The following is a 19,626-nucleotide window of genomic DNA, read 5'->3' on the forward strand; positions in this document are numbered from 1 at the left end:
CCTGGTTAGAATCCTTTTTGCCTTCAGGTAGTGTTTAAGGTTTCTTGGGTTTTTATTAATCTCCCAAATACCTAGCTATTTTTTATAGTTAATGTTGTACCTCTGCACTGCCTGACAATGACTGCTTAGCTGGTGGTTGTCACAAGACTTAGGAGATTATGATTTATGGATTTGGGTAAAATACATCTGTGAGTAAAAAGCCAGTATAAAACCTACATGAAATTTAAACCTTAAATAAACTGTATCTTTTCACTATCATACATTGTCATTCACATTAGCAGTCTTTATCTGATGTACGGGGATGATGTACTTGTAGATTAGCATCTCTTTCAAAAATTTTGAATAGATGAGTATATATTGTGTAGTTCTATTGATTCGTCCAAGATTTCACAAATATTCATTAAAATGAAAGAAAGCAAGTACAATATACAAACAAATCTGGGATCATTATCTAACAGACCAGCAAAAATGTGTTGCCATAGAGAAATTGCTTCTTACAAAAATAGAAATATTTTATGGGGGAAATGTTGGCCACTTTTGTGGTTGCTTACTTTGGGACTCCAACTGGAAGTGGCTGTTGGTGAATACGATTGTACTAGGTGTGCTTTACTTGTACTTATTATTATCCTATGTCTGCTTTACCACATGGAAGAAATGCATCCTTTGTAATGCATATTTGAAGGAATCATGGAAATCCCAAAATTTTTAACAGCAATTTTTGTTGAAATGAAATGTAAAAAAATATATATGTTATGAGGTCATGGAAAGATGTTTGAGGTAACAAAAAAGTTTGTTAAAATGTGTAGTGTGTCAGGATTACACTGTTTATCAGCTGCTTTTTTTTTAATTAATCTGATTCTTCCACTTACAGCTTAAATGGAAAAATTGGATTTGCCTTTGGCTTTAATTCAGTCTGTTCTATTCACAGAAAGGTTCACTTGCGTGTTATGTTACTCCATTAAAAACATTTCACAAATAGTGCCAGCCAGAATTAATAACAGCTAAGTCTAGCATTTTCAAAGAAATAAAAAAAAAAGGGAAAATAACTCTTTTTCTCGTGCATCAGCATTTTCTATTAAAAAAGAAATAATTGGGGCAGTTGTATATTTAGTGTCAAAATTGTTATTGGCTGAGTAAGTTACTTTTCCAAATGTTTTTGGCCCTTATAATGCTACGGTGGCCCATCTCTGTAGCAGTTCATTCTAGTTCACCTGGATTTATATATTTATTTGCTTGGGAAAAATGATCCTGTCTGTATGAAATATGTGTTTCCCCTTCAAATCGATGTTATCTGATGAAATTAAAATAAAAGCTTTTTAAGAAGTCCATTATAATATCTCTGAAAGACTTAAGGCTCGAACTGAAATCTGTCCTCTGCGGGCAAGCAGATTAGCAAGACTAATGGTGGGTGGATGGGTATACTACCTTTTTTTTGCCAAGACCCTGCTGGTCATGTTTCTTCCTCTCCATATGTTGCTCTCTTTTTATAAGACTGTAGTGATGTTTGGGGCTTCAGCTGACTGCAGGGTGTCGTTCTCAGGAGTGCTATACATATACTGAGCAGCGGTCTTGCTCTTGACAGTATTAAAATAGGCGAGGGGAGTGATAAACCGTGAGAAATCATGTGTTGTTCCCGCCTTACAGGTAGGGAATTTATCCACCGAGAGCACAGTATCTCTCACAATCATGGAGTCTGAGGAAAAGCCAACCAACCATCAGAGCAGAGCTTCCCGTGATCTGTGTCATACAGTCATAAGGCCAGTCTTGTGTCATGTAGTGGAACCAAGCTCTCTCTAGCTTCATTTTTGTATTCACACTTTCCAAACGTTGTATGTCTTTTTGTGAAGTCTACAGGGCCTGGTAGTTTGTGCAATAAGAATATTGTTTTTGTGGCTCTAGGGATGGTTTTGTTTGAACTGTGACCAGTTTCTTGAAAAGAGCTATGATTTTCTGTGCCCAGCTGTATATTTTAAGGCCAGTGACCAACTGGGCACTAAAACCATCAAAATGCTTGTATCTAAACAGCATAAAAATCATAATTATTGAGGATAACCAATTTGAGGATTTCCAGAAGTTTTTCTGGTAAAGAAACATTAGTAGTTTCTTCCGTAGCAAGGTAAAACTGTTTTTTTAATTTAGGTAGTATTGATACATGCTTTCTTGTAGAAATCATGGGTGCTTGGATACAGCTTCTAGGGATTTCATTTGTCTCTTGAACGAACACAGGCATAATCATGAATTCTAATTAATTTTCTCTCTCGGTAAACAAATGAGCTGGAGAATCCACTTTTGCTTAATGAGAGAATCATGATTAAAAAAAATTGAAAAGCATGGTTGTCTTGTCAGCTGATGCAGTTTTCCATGTCTTTGTAAGCCATTAGGAACTGAATTTGTAAGAAAGGTATACACAAATGCTAAAGATCTTTAGTGGTAGAAGACAATGTATTGCTGGAGGAAAGAGGGAGGCTCAGGTGCTTCACAGCTCTTAAGTTACAGTGGACTCCCTTCATTGCTCTCTGAAGACCTCTGTGTGTGTGTGTGCGCACATGTGCAGGTGTGTTTATGTGCTCCAAGGTTAAAGCAGACGTTGCCTTTAATATGGGTAACAGTTACAGCAGAATGACTTTATCTTCCAATATTTCAATAAATAAGAGTAACTGTGCAGGTTTTGCACATGATGAGTACAGGTAATGTGTCTCAAATTTTCCTTTCAATGAAAGAATCTGGAGATAAGTTGCATTTTAAATACTGTTCACTTTTCTGTGTGCCAAAAGCATGTGTCTAGGTACTTAGCTGGCTTGCAGAGAAAGCTTTTTTTCATTATTCTGGTCTTCTAAGTCCATCTTAAAATGGATCTTAAGCTTCTAAATTAAATGTTATTTAAATATTTTACCCCATCTCCTTTTAATCAAATCAGAGTTTAAAAAATAATGAAAGTGTTAGTAATAAAATGAAGGTTGGGGTTTTTTTTCCCCCTAATGAAAGAGCAATAGTAAGTTCTGATTCCTTTTGTGCATCAGTCTGACCTCTGTGTCTATAATGTGCTTGCTTTATTTGGCCTGAGTGTCCTCATATAATAGTTTGTATTTCATACAGCTAAGAAACAGTTGTCTACTAAGTACTAGTGGATTAACTGTATGCCATAGCTGATTCAACAATGTTGCATCAATTTCTCTTTGTTTCAGGTGACCAGACTTTAAGAGTTTGGGATGTGAAAGCCCCAGGAGTCAAACTTGTGATACCGGCCCACCAGGCCGAGATCTTGAGCTGTGACTGGTGCAAATATGATGAGGTATAAACCTGTTTGTCCGTTTTCCTAATTGAACCACTCTCATTAAATAGTGGGTTTTTTTGCTGCAACATTAACGCATCTTCTCTTTATAAAAACATGTCTAGTTGCTTTGTTGCTCTCATTCACTACTACATCTTCAGAAGAGCATTGTTCCAACAAATAGGCGGCCCAAATAGATCAGAGGTTTTGCTTATTCTTTTGTATAGTGGGCAGAATAGTCCGTAGTGGAGAAACAGTTTGTATTTCTCTGTCATCTTTAATTTACACGCTGGAGACCTCATTTATGATTTATTCATCTGTATTGTTTGATTTATCTAATTTTTGTAGCCAACATACGCATCACTGCAATTTAAATTGTCCTGATACATCTGTGTTTTATCAAATCATCAGAACTTGCTGGTAACTGGTGCAGTTGACTGTAGCTTGAAAGGCTGGGATTTGCGGAACATCCGGCAACCAGTATTCATCTTGCTTGGTCATACCTATGCTATCAGAAGAGTAAAAGTAAGTTGTATGTTATTCCCCATTCACCACCACTGAATTTTTACACAAATTTTTCTGGAAAGCAGTAATATTTTATATTCTCTGATAACTAGGAAAAAAACAACAGGTGTTGAAGATGTTAGATGCTACAGGGACTGTTCTTGGAAACCTTCAGTTTAGCACTGTAAAACATTTTGATGTTAACAGATTGCTGGGATTTCAAAGTAAATGACATCGTCAAAGTCGATACATTTCCATGAGGAGTGTTCAAGAGCTTGAAAGAGGGTTCCATCTTAGCAGGCTTTTATAGCTTCCATTTCAAGATAGGCATGGTCCCTGTGGACATAAGATATGAGAATGTGGGCCAGCACTTAGAGGTGGCGCAGGATATCTAAACTTGTGTGGTATAACTCACCAGTCACACTAAATGGAGAGAGAGACCAGGATGCTACCTAAATAGAGGCAGCTGTCCCTACCAATGTTTCTTCCCTTACATTGTGCTGACACGAGCAATTATAAAGCTGTGCAGCCAGCTGGCTCAGCTGATTCCTCTGACTGAAAATCCTGTCCCTAAAAGTGACTAGTTTCTGTCTGGATCACTAAGCTGTCTCCATTTGTCACTCAACTGCACAATTGCAAGCCCTGACACAAAGGAGGGGGGCAGGAGCACACAGCCTGAAGTGGCAAGGAAAGGGAAGGCCACGAGTCTTGGCAGCAGTGCACTCTTAAATTAGCTTAAACCAACCATGAAATCACACTCTTCGGTTGTCTGTCTTTTGTATTCTGTTCACTTGTTCAGGGTTGTGTTGACTTTCAGATCTGAGGCTGGCAAGGCATTCTACCCAACACAATACTGTCAGGATTCCTGCAGGTTTCTTGTGGTCTTTCACTGCAGTACAGGGCATTATCAGCACACTGAGGTCACCTGGAGCCCTTTTCAGGAGATTTTTGACATCGGTGCATTTGGCTGTCTCATATTCTTAGCTGGCTTCAATCTCTTATACTGAAATGTAGTTATAGTTTTTGAATTTACCTAAAAAGATATGTGGATGAATGATCTGTGAAATGTTGGAGGTCGGGCTGGATGATATGTCGGTCTCTTCTGTCTATATACAACTGTTCAGATGATAAAATTGTCGTATGTTAAGTGGAACAGAATTTTAAAATATTGTCTTCTCTTTGTAGCAGAAAGACATTACGCAAATTCTTTCAACTTTTATGTGTAGCACTCTGCTAAGTATTTTGATAGAGTTTGCGTAGGTAAGTTCCTGGAATACTTAAGGTTAATGACAAAGCTTTTCAGCTTTGACAAGATGGTTTTGCTTCATCTGAAACTATGTGGACAAAGAGGCAAAGGGGGCATGTGGGAAATGCGCCATTGGTTTTTGCTGCCCATCAGACTTTTTCCCCTTTATTATTCATATTCCTGAGGTGCAGAAGAAAAAGGTGTTTTGTTGTGACCCACCCATCCCCCACCCCACCCCCCGAAAAATTGTAGGAAATCTGGGGAGGTTAAAGTTCAAGCATGCACATCCCTCAATTCTGCTATAGTAAAGAGATCTCTGTCAGCAGAGTTCAGCAGGCAACAACATACACTGCTCTCTTGGCAACTTGGGTAGTTGTGGCAATAGCCCAGGCTTAACTTTTGACTTTGTAGTAGATGTGAATGATATTGGAAGTCTTGCAGGAAGAATCTTACCTATGAACCATGATGTGGGGGACCTGCATTTCAAACTGAAGTTATGTCAATGACTTGTATATTTCCTGTTGAGAAATACAGGCCTTAAAATAGTTGGAAACTGAGGGTTGCCAAAAAGCTGGAGCCGAGGTCAACAGTTTTCACCTAACTGCATCCTTATTGCTGCAGTCCTTAGACCTGTCTGCAAGAGTCTGTAGAAGAGTGTGTCCCATAAAATGGCCTGCAGGAGAGAGGGAAATTATGAAGCGGTGTTATACTGCCTTCAGTTTTTTAACTTCTCTCCAATTTTCCCATTTCTGTAAATAATTTCAAAATTTTAGGACATGGAATTGATGACAGTAATATATCTTACGTTCTCTGCAGTATGGCACAAGTTTTCTCTCTCTGAAAATAATGAACTGGTCACATCACTTTTCTGAAACTTGCTTTATCTAATGAGATGATACTCAGCTTGTCAGCCAAAAGCAGAATTTAAAGACTGTTTATATGACTGTCCTAAAACTTCTGAACTTTACAGCAGGGCTGTTTGGCACTGCTGTAATGAAATCAAACCAAACCAGGATCCCACAGAGCATTCCTTGTAATTAGAAGCATGGCGGGTAAATTTGTTGATGTAGGTCTGTTTTGTTGCGGCATGATGTGGTACCTACCAAGACAGTTTAAATAGTTAAACTTTGGTAACTTTCTACTTATAGTAAGTCTGTATATGCTCACAATGTTTTTACTTTAAAAGTTGTTCTGTTTTGCTTTCTTGCAGTTTTCACCATTCCATGCAACCTTATTGGCCTCTTGCTCCTATGATTTTACTGTAAGGTACAGTATTTTTTTTTAATTGGATAAAAATGGAAAGATAATCTATTTTAATGTGGCTTGCAACAGAACAGTTCTAGAGTGGACATACTGAAGTGGAGTTAATGTTGCTATGGCATGTTTTCTCTCTTCATAAGCTATGTTGAAAATGCATGGGTTTTTCACTTAAAGGCTAGCTCAGTCACTCTTCTGAATGATATCTGCTCTGACAGATGTTTTCCGTAATCCTTTTCACATCATTCTGCTGAACGTAGTTGTGTCTGGCTGTGATAGTGTCTGATAAGAAAGTAATAACCTCTTAAATGCATGTAGGTGGGTGACTTCGTACGTTTCTGTGACATACTTTTATTTAAGCTTTTTGTGAATAAAGTTTTTGTCCTACTAGTATCTGAGGAAGCTTTAGTATTGTTCCACAGTGTGTATGCTGAAGTTCTTTAGACAGTAATTCTGCAAGTTCCCCTGGCTGCCCAGTATATCTGATACTGCTGAGAATTTCATAGTAGAGCTGATTTAAAGCTGATTAAAAGTCCTGAAGAAGTTTGACTTCATATTAGCACTTCTCTAAGATACACAGTGTCATAAGTGACCATAACCTGAGGAGAAGTGAAAGCATGAGGATCAGAGAAGAGTGTGGGGAATAGCATAATGCCAGGGGCTTTTGCACTTTCCCTGTGAAAGCAGCCTGACACCTGTATACAGCAGATGAGACAAATGGGGAATTAGAAGTCCATGTGTGGTGGCAGAGCTATGGCCTCTTGGGGATTATAGAGAGATAGTGGCACTGCTCACAAGACTGGAGTGCTGCAATGGATAAAGGCTCCTCAGGAAAGAGAGGCTAGGAAGGTGAGGTGGTGATAATGGTAAATCTATGAGTTTAGCAGTCCAGTCACTCCCTTAAATTTTCAGTCGCTACATGGGCTTGTTCCTTTCAAAAATTGTGCCTTTCTCTTGTAGATTAGAACTGGATGGTGAGCTTATATAATACTCCTGTCCCCCATAGGCATGTCATTATTTCAGTGAAGGACTTAAGTGCTTGAGAACCTTTCCTAAGTTTATGTTAATTGTTACTCTCTTGCTTACGGTAATAAGGGGTAGTGCCTTGCCAGTGATAATCCACTGTCATGTGGTTGGTGTCAGGAGCCTGACAGTGTAAGTGCTGCGATGTCCATCTGTATATAACTTTCTAGACTGCTGTACCAGCATTCTGTTTTATATAAAGTGCTTAATTTTATTTATTTTTAAAATGCACTTCTCATAGAATACTGCACAGTGGTCTGTGGAAGGTTATTTATGGGATCTTACTTAACATGCTTTAATGATGCAGTGCCAGCTGGTTTGCAGCGTATAGTTTCTCAAAAGGCTTCTAGGTCTAAAATAAAAAGTGGTAATTGGTTTCTTCCAGTGGCCTTGTCTGAGCAATAAGACTAATAATCGGCATGCTGATGCATTGAAGTGACTTGATTGTGTTGTCATGCTCTTCCCATTTTTGACACCAACTATATATCCTTCAAGTTTGGCACTAATGCGCTTCATGCAGTACTGAAATCTAGTGCAGTTTCAGCTCTGACATTTTCATATGTGGAAACTGTCAGTAAAGATGAGGAGAGCTCCTAGCTCATATACCAGGGTGTCTGTATCACAAAATGCCACTCTAGGCATTATTTTTCTGTGCAAACAATTACTTGTTGTGACTAGGGACAGAAGGCAGGGTTGAAGAGATGAAATACAGATTTTTAGCAGTTTTCTAAAAATATTAGTTGCTGGGTTTGGTATGAGTGAACAAACAACAGAGAAGGCCAGGTGAAAGTCTTTGGAAAAGGTGGCACAAGCAAAATATTCTGTATAATGGAGGAAACTTGTTACCATGATACTTTGGGAACATCTCTTTAAAAGAATATAATATGATGACTATGTTGTACCTCTACCACATATCCTGTACTGTCGTTTACAGGGAGGAATGTAGCTCACAGTAAGAATTAGAGTTCACTTAGAAATATTCAGTTTGACTGGATGCACCATACACATGTGGACATGACTATATACACACATATAAATACATTTCAATTTAAGAACAAAAATACATGATAAATATATAAAAGGTGGAAGAGAAGTAGGGATTCCAGTACATGGGATTAATTTTGGATCTTGTTGATCCAGGCCTACTCAAGGCTTGTGACTTTTTAGCCATATTTGATAGTAATTCATAGAACAGTATGGTATGGCAGTCCTTTAAAAACAGATTCATTGATACAAGCAGTGTTATTTTAATAGTGGCTTAGTTATGATATTGTTCCTTTATTTTCTTCAACATTATTGTTTGAAGCTCAGAATTGTCTGTAAGCATTAACATATAGTAGATAACTGGATACGACATAGCTTACTGTTTAAGCTCTGTAATCTTAAATGTTACTGAAGCTTTATAGTTTAACTAAACAAATGCGAATCTTAGATAAGATTACCAAACTGCCATGTAAGAGGCAGGGTTTTTGTTTGTTTCAGGCAGAACAGCTAGTTTGGCACATAATCACAAGTGGCTATCTAAAAGCAAAAAATAGTAGGTTGGAACCAAAGTTACCAACGCTTACCTTCATCCTTTGCAAATAGTGTAATGATTGCATGTGTGCACTATAGTCAAGCCACTGAAAAGAAAACTAGTTCACATGCCAACTTCATACTGGGGGCTAAGAAAAAGAGGGTGTAGATTTGAACTTGAGTTTTTACATACTGGGGTATAATGATTTGGATTTAACCCCTGTCTAGTAAATGCCTCATTGAGACAAATTTTTTCTATACCATTTCCTCACTCTTTGGAAGAGTTCAGGAAAAATGTAGGTTAATTAAAGAGCAGTTTTAACACAAATGAATCATTAAAATGCCAGGAAATGCACAAAGTACTGTAACATTTCAGAATTTATTTAGGTCTGCATGCATGTTCTTAAACCTTATCTCTATCAAAATTCAGTTTGAAAGAACATCAGTGTCATCTCTTACTGGAATCACTGTTATATATTTTTGGACAGTATAAAAAAAAATTTTTGGTCCATTAGGCACAGACAGTGCTCACCAAAATCTAAACAGAAGATCTGATAAATTAAAGACCTTCATTAAGCTGGTATCAGGCCAGATCATGAAATGTACTCACAGAAGCTTGCCTCTGAGGCAAAAAGGCGATTTTGTTGAAAGTTGTACTATATTGGACATATCTCTGCAAGACGCTTTAAGGTAAACCGCTGTCTCCAGCTCTCCATCACTATGTACAAGTTCAGTAACTTGGATCACAAAGAAACCTTGAGAACTTCTGGAATAATGCTGCTCATAAAAGAAACTGGTTTTCACTTCAGTTCATTATCCTTGTCTTTTTTTTGTTTCCTTTTTTTTTTTCTTCAAGGTGAAAAGGTGGGTGTTTGCTCATTTGCTCTCTTTTTTCTTTTTTTTTTTTTTCTTTTTTTCCCAAATGGAAAATGTCTTCCCGCTGATCAAAATGCTTGTCACTGGTGGTTTCCAGTGTGAAACTGAAAACTCTGCAGTAGAATAACCTGTTAATTTGAATGTCTCAGTTGATGATAGCTCCTGCATCATTATAAAAAGTCTCCTTGATAGCAGAGTTGCTAGTGGTAGTCAGACCTTTGGGCATTACATCTGATGAAACTAACAAAATTCAAAACTGATTGTATTTTTCAATTACGATTTAACTGTTTGTTGCAACTATAGTGTTAGTCAAAATCACTCATACACCAGTGGAAAGCATATCTGTTCTGCTACATGTTTCCTTTTTGGATTAAAACAAGAATTACAATTTCATGGTAAATATTTTGACATATAATGAATGCCCAGGTTCTTGTATTTTTTTAAATTCACTGGCATTTTCCTGCCTGCACATGCTAGTTTTCTTTGTGTCGTGGTTTAGCCCCAGCCGGCAACTAAGCACCACGCAGCCGCTCGCTCACTCCCCCTCGGTGGGATGGGGGAGAGAATCGGAAGAGCAAAAGTAAGAAAACTTGAGGGTTGAGATAAAAACAGTTTAATAGGGAAAGCAAAAGCCGCGCACACAAGCAAAGCAAAGCAAGGAATTCATTCGCTACTTCCCATGGGCAGGCAGGTGTTCAGCCATCTCCAGGAAAGCAGGGCTCCATCACGCGTAATGGTTACTTGGGAAGACAAACGCCATCGCTCCAAATGTCCCCCCTTCCTTCTTCTTCCCCAGCTTTATATACTGAGCATGACGTCATGTGGTATGGAATAGCCCTTTGGTCAGTTTGGATCAACAATCCTGGCTGTGTCCCCTCCCAGCTTCTTCTGCACCTGGCAGAGCATGGGAAGCTGAAAAGTCCTTGACTAGTACAGCAACAACTAAAACATCTCTGTATTATCAACACTGTCTTCAGCACAAATCCAAAACATAGCCCCATACCAGTCACTATAAAGAAAATGAACTCTATCTCAACTGAAACCAGGACACTTTGAAATAAGTATTATGAGATGGAATTTCTCTTAAAACTAGGAAAGTATTGGCCGCAGGAGCTACTCATCAAATGATTCAACCTCAGAAATAGATTAATATCTTTTATCTATGAAAACAAATTTTCTGGTACTATGACTAGCACTACAATGTTGTTGAAAAGTACAGTAAAGGGATATTTGTATTTTTTTCTTTTTAATTTCTCTTAATAAACAGGTCTGTGTAAGTGTTAAATATTTGTAATTAAAACCTTTAAGTATTTATACTTGAATATTTAACTGGCAGCATCTGAATATTTTTTCTTATGGAAAGTGCGTATTTTTTCTTTAAATAACCCCTTTTTGCTTTTTGTTTGTGAAACTATCTATTATTTATGTTTGTCACACAAATACATTTAAATCTTTCTCTATAAAATGTATCCTGTCTGTCTGAAAGGCAAAGTTAGGGGTTTTTTTGTGGACAGATGAGGAAGCAGAAGGATTGAGAGAGACCACATGTACCTACAGTATTATCTATATGTTAGTGGCAACCACTTCTGTATTTCTCAGGCATTTGACTTACCCATTTTTAGCCAACTGACCTTTCCCAGTGCTTGATGAAGAGTGGGGCATGTGTCAAAGTGAACTGAAGCTCCAATCTAGAATTATGATACTAAACGATGGGGAATATCTAGAAGCTCTGATGAGACCATTTATGTCCCTAAGTTAGGGGTTTGCCTGTCCTTTTAGTTAATTTGTGTTTTGGGGAGAAATCAGGGAACAAAGAGTAAGCTGGGTAACTTCACTCTCATAACTACACTTAAATTACCGTGTATCAGCAGCAATGAAGTTGTTACTCTTGTACGCCAACCAGCCCATATTGGCTCATGTCTTCATCCTTCAAGGTTAGAGTACAGGATGCTGCATCTTGGGCTGATTTAAGATAAAAGTACTAGAGAAGGCATGTACTTGCCTAAATGGAGTTTCTCTTTGCATTTCTTAAATCAGATTGAACGTTTTAGTGACAAGAAATATCTTTGTTTTGTGAGCATGCCCTGTTTTTCAGAGCACCCTGTTTCTGGTTTAGGATCTTTGGTTGATACCTCAATAGAATGATGACACAAACACGTGCTCAGGTTGGCTTTAAGCACAGGATGATGATGAGAGTTATTCTCAAATCATTGTTTGGAGGAAGGTATTAAAGTTACTGGTAAGTTTTGCAAATTTAAAGATCTTCAAAAGGAGAAGGGATATTATGAAGGCTAGTAATTAGTTGTTCTTGAAAGTTATCTGTTATATTGTGGCAGAAGAATTTAAACAAACATAACTTGCAATCTGCCATTTTACTGTATAGAAAAATGTTTGTATGGGATTTCATTGTCAGGACAGCAACTCACGTGTAAGAAGGAAAAACAGTGGTGCGTATGCAGTTCTATTAGATTAGGATCATAAATGTGTAAGTGGTGTGCTTTGTTTTCCCATACAGTACATAGGAAGTAAACTAAGAAGTTAGCATTTCAGCAAGAATTACTTCGAAACAAAGCATCTAAGTTCAGTCCTTAGGGAAGAACTATGCTACTGGAGCAAACTCAAAAGTAAAAACTATTTCAGAATTACTTTTTGGATCCTCTTCCATTTGATTTGGCTCTCAAGCAATTGTTCCTCTTTTCTTTGATGCTTATGGAAGGTAATACTTTGAATAAAGGCTTTAATCTATACCTGAGCTGCTTCGTAATGTTGATACTTTACTGGAACTGTAATGAAATAATATCTTAAGGATATTATTGTGGAAATAGTTAGATGTCCCCAGTTAATGCCTGAAGTAACACCATTGCCCTGATTGGCCTGTATCGAAAAGTAGCTTGACACTAAGTTCAGCTCAGACAGAAGTTTTTTGTAGTTTGCAGGAAGAAATTTTACAGGTAGCTATCTCTGCACAGGGATTAGAGAATGGGAGCAAGAGAATGAATTGGGTGATACACATGTAGTAAACTAACATTGAGTCCTGGGTTGCTCTTGAAAACTTATCGGTTATATGCATCCATATGCTACTGTGACTTCTGCCTGATGTGGTTGCATGTGCATGGTGGTGTTAGTCATTGAGTGGGCTTTATGGAAAGCAGCCTCTAAATAGGTGATTCACACCCACCTAAAAATACAATGTATGAAGACATCTTCTATTTGAAACCTGAGAGCAGTAGTAAAGCTTTCATGCATAAATATTTATCATAAATATTTTTTTTTGTTTGCCAGAAAGAAGCAGACTTGAGGAGTTGTGTTCTTTGTACTTCCATCTGTGCATTTTCCCTGAATCATTTCCTGAAGTAACTTTTGAACCTATTGAAAACTTAATTAGATTTGACAGGAAAGTTGTAGTCTAAATTTACTAAGCTTGTACAAATTTAATGGAAACTCATGCGCATACAAGAGAGGGAAATCCAAAGTATTACCTTAAGGAAGGCAAAAGATGTAGCGTGAATTCACCACCTGCCTAATCTGCTAGTTCCTCAGCGTGCAGCAACAGGCTGCCACAACACATGCCTTGTAGTACCTTGTACAGACACCGGAACCTGAAATGACGCTTGCTGCCTTTTTTTTTCCAGCCAGTGGTGAAGGCGCAGGGGCAGGAGGTAAGGGTAGAGTGGGAAAGAGGACATGGTAGGAGATAGGTAGGAGAAACTATATTGGGGGTTGGTAAAAGTGTTTTGGTAGGGGAGCACAGAAGATCTATGTAGCAAGATAGATCTCCGTGATATTGCTATGGGTGGTAGAAAGTACAAAATCCATAGGATGACAGGCTTTTTCTCTTCACATAGTGACTTGTTTGGAATAAGCTGTCCACTTGAAACGTACGTGCAGCTTATGAATTGCATGTGAAGTACATGTAAAACAAACAAACTATCAAGAAATGAGGGAAGAGATATGCTTTCAACAGTTCCAGTGAAAAAAAGTTTAAGAAAATGTACTCGTATAGGTTGCAGGGTGTCTACGGTCAGTGCAGATGTCACTGCAGTTGTGAGTGCTAGTTTTAATGTACATAATATGGGTAAAAATGGCAGTTCTGTCAAAGTGGCACACCTGATTGTACAGGCTGTACAAACCTGTAATGGACCCTAAAAGCATATGTGGTTGTCTGGCCTACTGTTGAAGTTCATGCTGCCCACTGCGTAGATACACCTACAGTTAAAGTAATGCAAGCACACCTATTTGTGCTGTGAATGCATCTTCATTTTGCTGTATAGCTGTCCTGCTGGGGTGAACACTGTCTTAGAGAACTTCCATTGTGCTTTAAGTCTTCAGAACACGATGGAAGTTCAGTCTGAGCAAAAAATTGTCACCATGCTAGTTTTGGAAGCTGGGCTATAGATAGCGTTTTTCACTTTGGACTGCAAAGTTGTTATAAGAGCCATCATTAACTTGTCATCAATGGTTCTCAGTCCGGAGACTGTACATTTTTTTGGACTTCCACTACTAATTATTTTTATACAAAAAACCACCAAAGGTCTCAGTTTGCGGAACTTGAACTAAGTTGCAGTACTCTCAAACTCTATACCGCTTCTGACTTTTTGCAAACATGACTCCATACAATAAATGCCAAATTGTCCTACTATTTTTAAAATTGATCGGAAAGTCTTGTCAAAGTTTTTGTTCATGTAGATCTGAAGTTGTCTCCTTTAATCTTAGTTTTCAGTTAGGAGCATCTATCTTTCAAGAGTTAGAGGAGAGCTAATGTGGTAAGGAAGGCTACCACTACTACTTAGAAACGAGATTTGTTTCCTTACCTTCTTATGAACAAATGTGGGAGGATGAAAATGCTGCGATGGTCTTTTACTCCTCTCTCCTGCAAAATAAGTTATTTGTCTTAGATCTCAGGTACTAGGAAAAAGTTAAGAGGGTTGTTGCTATGGCATAGCCATTGTGCTGATATCACTCTGCTCATTTATGAAGGAAATAACATCTACACGTTAAACAAACTGACCCTGCTGGCTCCAGTGTTTGCTATTTTACCTGAATTGATTTGAACATACAGTGCTTTCAGTGTAGTTCGTCTGCTAATGAACTGTTCTTATTAAGTATTGTCACTTTCCCCAACAGGAGCAAGGCAGAGACGCCTCTGTGGTTGTTACAGAAGAAGTAAAGCATATGATTGACCACTCTGAGAAAATTTGAGCTGTAGAAAATTTGATTACAGCTGCCAGCCCACAAAATGTGCTGTGCTTTGCAGCCTATGGACTTTTCTAAGCAGTATATACAATGCAAAAAAGAAAACCAAATCTTTCTTTTGTGCCATCATATGGCGTCTTGTTAGTGTGTTGTTATCTGAAAGTTCTATTCCTGAATCCTTTTTTCACAACTGAGATTTCTTGTACCTATACTTTCATCCCATCTTCTCTTACACCTCTCTTATCCTTGCTCTTAACTGCACTGATGGACATTGCATCTAACAGGGCTGTAGCTGGGAGAAGTAAAGCACTTCAGAAATCTATTCTCTAAGCATTTACGTCAACCAAAGCTGGAAAGAAAAATTGCTTTTTGAAATATGAATTAGTGGAATTAACTGTGTAATGCAACTGATCTTTGTAGTTCAAATTTATTATTAAATTATAACATGAAATTCTGTTTCACAGGAGCACAATCTCAAATTTGAGACTGGGAATGACCAATATCTCTAAATGAATGTGTAATTTGCAGTAAATGAAGATCCCATAGTGAACAATACCAAAAGCTGAGAAAAATCATAAATTGTGCTAATGTCTTTCAGCGATAAAATTCCCCAGCCATCACGAAATAGAATAAAAAGACAAGAGTATTCTAGCCTACATTTTGTAGTGTTTTAATAATGTCCCAACGGCTGCTCTTTGGTGCCAACTTTGATCTCAGTTTCTGCAACAGGAGACAAAGATGGTTTTACCCAGTGGGGTTTAATTTATGCAAATCAGCAGATGGCTTTGCAGGAATATGGTTTGTTATGTTTCCTAAGTGGATGAGTTTGCCTTTTTAAATACCCTGGCAACAACAGATTTGTCAATATCTTGCATTATATTTTTGAAATGGCCTTTCAATTACTTTAATTGTGGTTTGTTTGATTCCCCCCCCCCCCCCCCCCCCCTTCCCTCTCTCTGTAGATTCTGGGACTTTTCCAAGCCTAACCCTTTGCTAGAAACAGTTGAGCATCATACTGAATTTACATGTGGACTGGATTTAAGTCTTCACAACCGTGGTCAGGTAAGAGCTGGGATGAATTTACTTTTCACTTGCCTGTTATAGCCACTGTGGTCATGGCTGGACTGCAGGACTCAGATCCTGAATAAGAGCCACCAGATTGCAGAAAGCTTCTGGAAATGAGTCTGGCTGAATGCTTATTAAATAAACCTCACTTCAGGTCCATTTTTATTTATAAAGCAGTTACTTGCATTGGGTAGGAGAGGACGGCAGGACAGACAGAATTGCAAAATCAGATAGCTGAAAGCCATGGTGAGCTCAGGGAAAATGAGGTAGTTTTGTTTCAGAAGCAAGAGTAATAGAGAAGGGCCTAGAATGCCAAGCTGAGATACAGAGCTTTCTTCTATCTACTTAGAATGTCAAGTTAAACATTGGTAGTGTCACACGTGATACCTAGACCTGGTTTGTCATAATATTTGGAGTACTAGAAGAGGCTTTATATGTAGTTAGAGTTCTAAAACCCTTGGCTAATGAGTGGAACCCATTATATCACGGACACTTATTTATGTACTGGTTGTGGTAGGATTCTCCTCTGCTTCTGTTGCTACAATCATTTCTGTTTTGTAAACAGAGGATTGTTGTTTGTAGTATGAACTGTTTTTTCAGGCAAGGCAGAAAAACTAAAGCTAATTATTTGCTTTAAAATGAGAAAGCGTATAGTTTCCACACAGAAATTACTGTCACTGAGTTAACTGTAACTAATGCACTATTTAATGTGCCACAGATATCATTTGCATCTAGGTTCCTTTCTAAGTCACAGTGAAATTAATTTTTTACCCCAGATAAAAATGACTTGTAACATCTGCATTGAAATTCTGATTGGACAAAGCAAATAAAACCATCGTAATTTCTGCTGCTGATAAAACGACACAGGAGAAAGGTGTAAGTTTGGCAAAATACTTAGCTTAATGCATGTGGAACCATTCTAACCAAATGCTAGCTTGAAGAGTTTCCTGCCTGGTTGGTTGTTCCCTTAATTCTGGTGCCTCACAAGTGCTGCAGTAACTGTTCACGAGGCCATGCTGTGAACCACATAGGGGAATTTGTAAGGCTGAAAAACATTCTCAAGTTTCAGGTTATTTTTTGTCGGGGCAGGGCAAGAATAGCTTAAAGACCAGTTGCTGGGAATTAAAACTTCATCCCAAGTGAGTGCATAGGTACGATTCTGGATGAATTGAGTCCAGAGGGAGCAGCAAGCATAGTGTAATACATTAGGGCCTTACAGTGCTACATCACTGCATGCTCTGAGCCCAGTTTGGCTTTCCATGAAGTTGGTGTGGGTTTTGTCATGGATCTGAATGAGGTGAGAAGATTTTTCTTCGTTTTGTATTGAGGATACGCTTACATCTTGATTACAAGCCTGTTGCAAAGAGCCCTCTATATTACAGAATGGGTCTCAGTGTATGGTGTTTCCGACTGTCTGGCTAGATATGACTTCTTTTTGTGTGATTTATCTGTCAGACTTGGGAGTTGCTGCCATGTAATGTTGCTTCTTTTGTAACTGCAATGTATCGAATAGCGTTCTTGGAACAAGGCGAAGTAAATGCTCATTGATGATAGATAATGAATTGAAAGTAAACAGCTGCACATGCACTTGTATGTTGGAAAAAGGAAAATGATGGTGTGCGTACCCATCTACATTAGGGCATTCGTGCATCCAGGTATTTTGTTTTCCACACAGAAATTCTGCAAGTCCAATGTTGGACTTAATGCACAAAATCTGTAAATCTGGGGAACATATCAATATACACTGCATGCCAATGTGCCTTCCGGGCAGAAGTTTGGCATCTGCAACAGCTTTAATATTCCTCTGTTTTTTTTCTATTGAGTTGATTTAATGTATTGTGAGAGTTGGATATCACAGCAATCCAAGTTGTAAACATACTGTTTTTTGAAAGAAGTTTAAAAATCTATGATAGAATTAAACTGTAACTACAAGATAAAGAATGAACACTTACTGAATAGTTGCTTCCAGTATGAGCACTTGCAGCCTTCCCCTGGCTTCTACATCAATCCAACCAAGATTATTTGCTTAAATTTTATGCTGCTGTTCCCAATATGTAGGTTGCCTTCATGTCTGCTCTCTATCAAGAGCTGATAATGAGTCCCATTCATTGTTGTTCTTCATGCATTTGTATGATTTGTGATTTTCACTGTGTGCTTTATAAGGAGTTACGACTTGAGATTTGAACTGCTTCTCTCCTCCATGCGTGCAGGGTATTTTATTCATAATGGACAAGCTATTCATTTATAGTCAAATTAAGTACCATTCTGGTCATTAACCTTTGCTTTCACTCTTAATGATATTTTTGTTGTTTGGCCAGATGATATTTTCTTTGGCTTTGCCCAATGAACTTCAGCATTTTTGAAGTATCATTTACATGTCAAGGAAGAACCAGTCTGTACTTTTGAAAAAGTGTTCAAAATAGATACTGTGATTAAGTATCTGATCTAGGATTTACAAGACATTCCTGAGGAACTGATTGAGCTTTGAACAGAATCCACAGGCAGAGAGTAGGTACATGCAGGCAAGCTGGTTCTTGTACAGTATCCTGCTAAGGGGAGGCAACATGTGGGAGAGAGGTCATAAGCAATGGGTCCCAGGTTGTGAAGGTAAGTATTACTAGATGAAACAGAAAACTCCTTTGTGCTTAATTAAGATATTTTGGGGTATCTGCCTCTATGTAAAGTAAGCATTTGTTGAAAGCTTTGCATTTTAATAAAATCAACTGTTGTTTGGTTTGGGTTTTTTTTTTCCACCATAATGTTGGCGTCAGGTTCATAGCAATTTCAGACAACTAACAAAGAAACTTTCATGTGCATAGAAAAATGTGCATTTTACAGTGCAAAGCATTAACAGAAATGATCCTCACAATATTCAGGGTATTTCTCTGTTGAAGTGCAAGTGCTGTTGTGAGAGCTTGCAAGGCAGGTTGTCTAGGAGAAAATACTCCGAACTCCAGCTTTCGGCCAAAGTAGCTTTGGCATGCACAAGAACAGTGGCAAGACCCTAAGCACCAAAAATCTTTGAAATTTGTAATGATGTACAGTATTAAGAGCTGAACAAATCCATTTACCTTGTCAGCAGTATTAAGAATATGCAGTTTTTTAAACCAGACATGATAGTTCTTTCCAAAGTTTGGGTATAAGAAAAACAATCAAAGCTTGTTTCTTTCTACATACACTAGATAGGCATAGGATATATGTAGAAAATATGAAAATGGTAATCAGCTATATACTATTCCTCACTAGGGGCTGATAATGCTAGACCATATATTGGAATTGTACTCTGTAGCTCATCGGATTTCTTATTTCTCTCCTGATACTTACTTTCCCTGTATGTGATCTGTGAATGTTCTGATGAATTAAAATATAATACTCCTTTAAGCCTAGGTCTTACTGGGATTTTGCTGTGCTTACCTACAGCATGTAAGCATGAATGTAACTTCTTTTGGTATTATTTATGCAGCTTTATTTAAAAGCAGCCGTTTTTCTTCTGTTGTAGGTTGAATGTGATACAGCAGTCATGAATTAATTTTAAATGTCTTTTAGGCAATCCATCAATGACACAGATAAGAAGTACAGATACTGTGAACATTCAGTCCTTCTTATCTTGATTCTGAAATTATTTCAATAAATATGTAAAGAATAGAAAATACATATGTACCATGAATTTCTTTAA

At 37.9% G+C, this 19,626-nt stretch overlaps 1 protein-coding gene across 1 annotated transcript in view; it reads left to right on the forward strand.

Annotated features, from left to right (window-relative positions):
• Positions 1–19,626, forward strand: part of PEX7 (peroxisomal biogenesis factor 7) — a 45,951-nt gene that overhangs the window by 14,695 nt on the left and 11,630 nt on the right. Inside the window, exons 6-9 of the mRNA XM_075498813.1 lie at positions 3,186–3,292; positions 3,683–3,796; positions 6,232–6,287; positions 15,848–15,947. Coding sequence (XP_075354928.1) covers positions 3,186–3,292; positions 3,683–3,796; positions 6,232–6,287; positions 15,848–15,947 — 377 coding nt within the window. The remainder of the gene's footprint in view (positions 1–3,185; positions 3,293–3,682; positions 3,797–6,231; positions 6,288–15,847; positions 15,948–19,626) is intronic.

The sequence above is a fragment of the Mycteria americana genome, chromosome 3 (genome assembly GCF_035582795.1).
Source record: "Mycteria americana isolate JAX WOST 10 ecotype Jacksonville Zoo and Gardens chromosome 3, USCA_MyAme_1.0, whole genome shotgun sequence".
Taxonomy (NCBI): Eukaryota; Metazoa; Chordata; class Aves; order Ciconiiformes; family Ciconiidae; genus Mycteria; species Mycteria americana.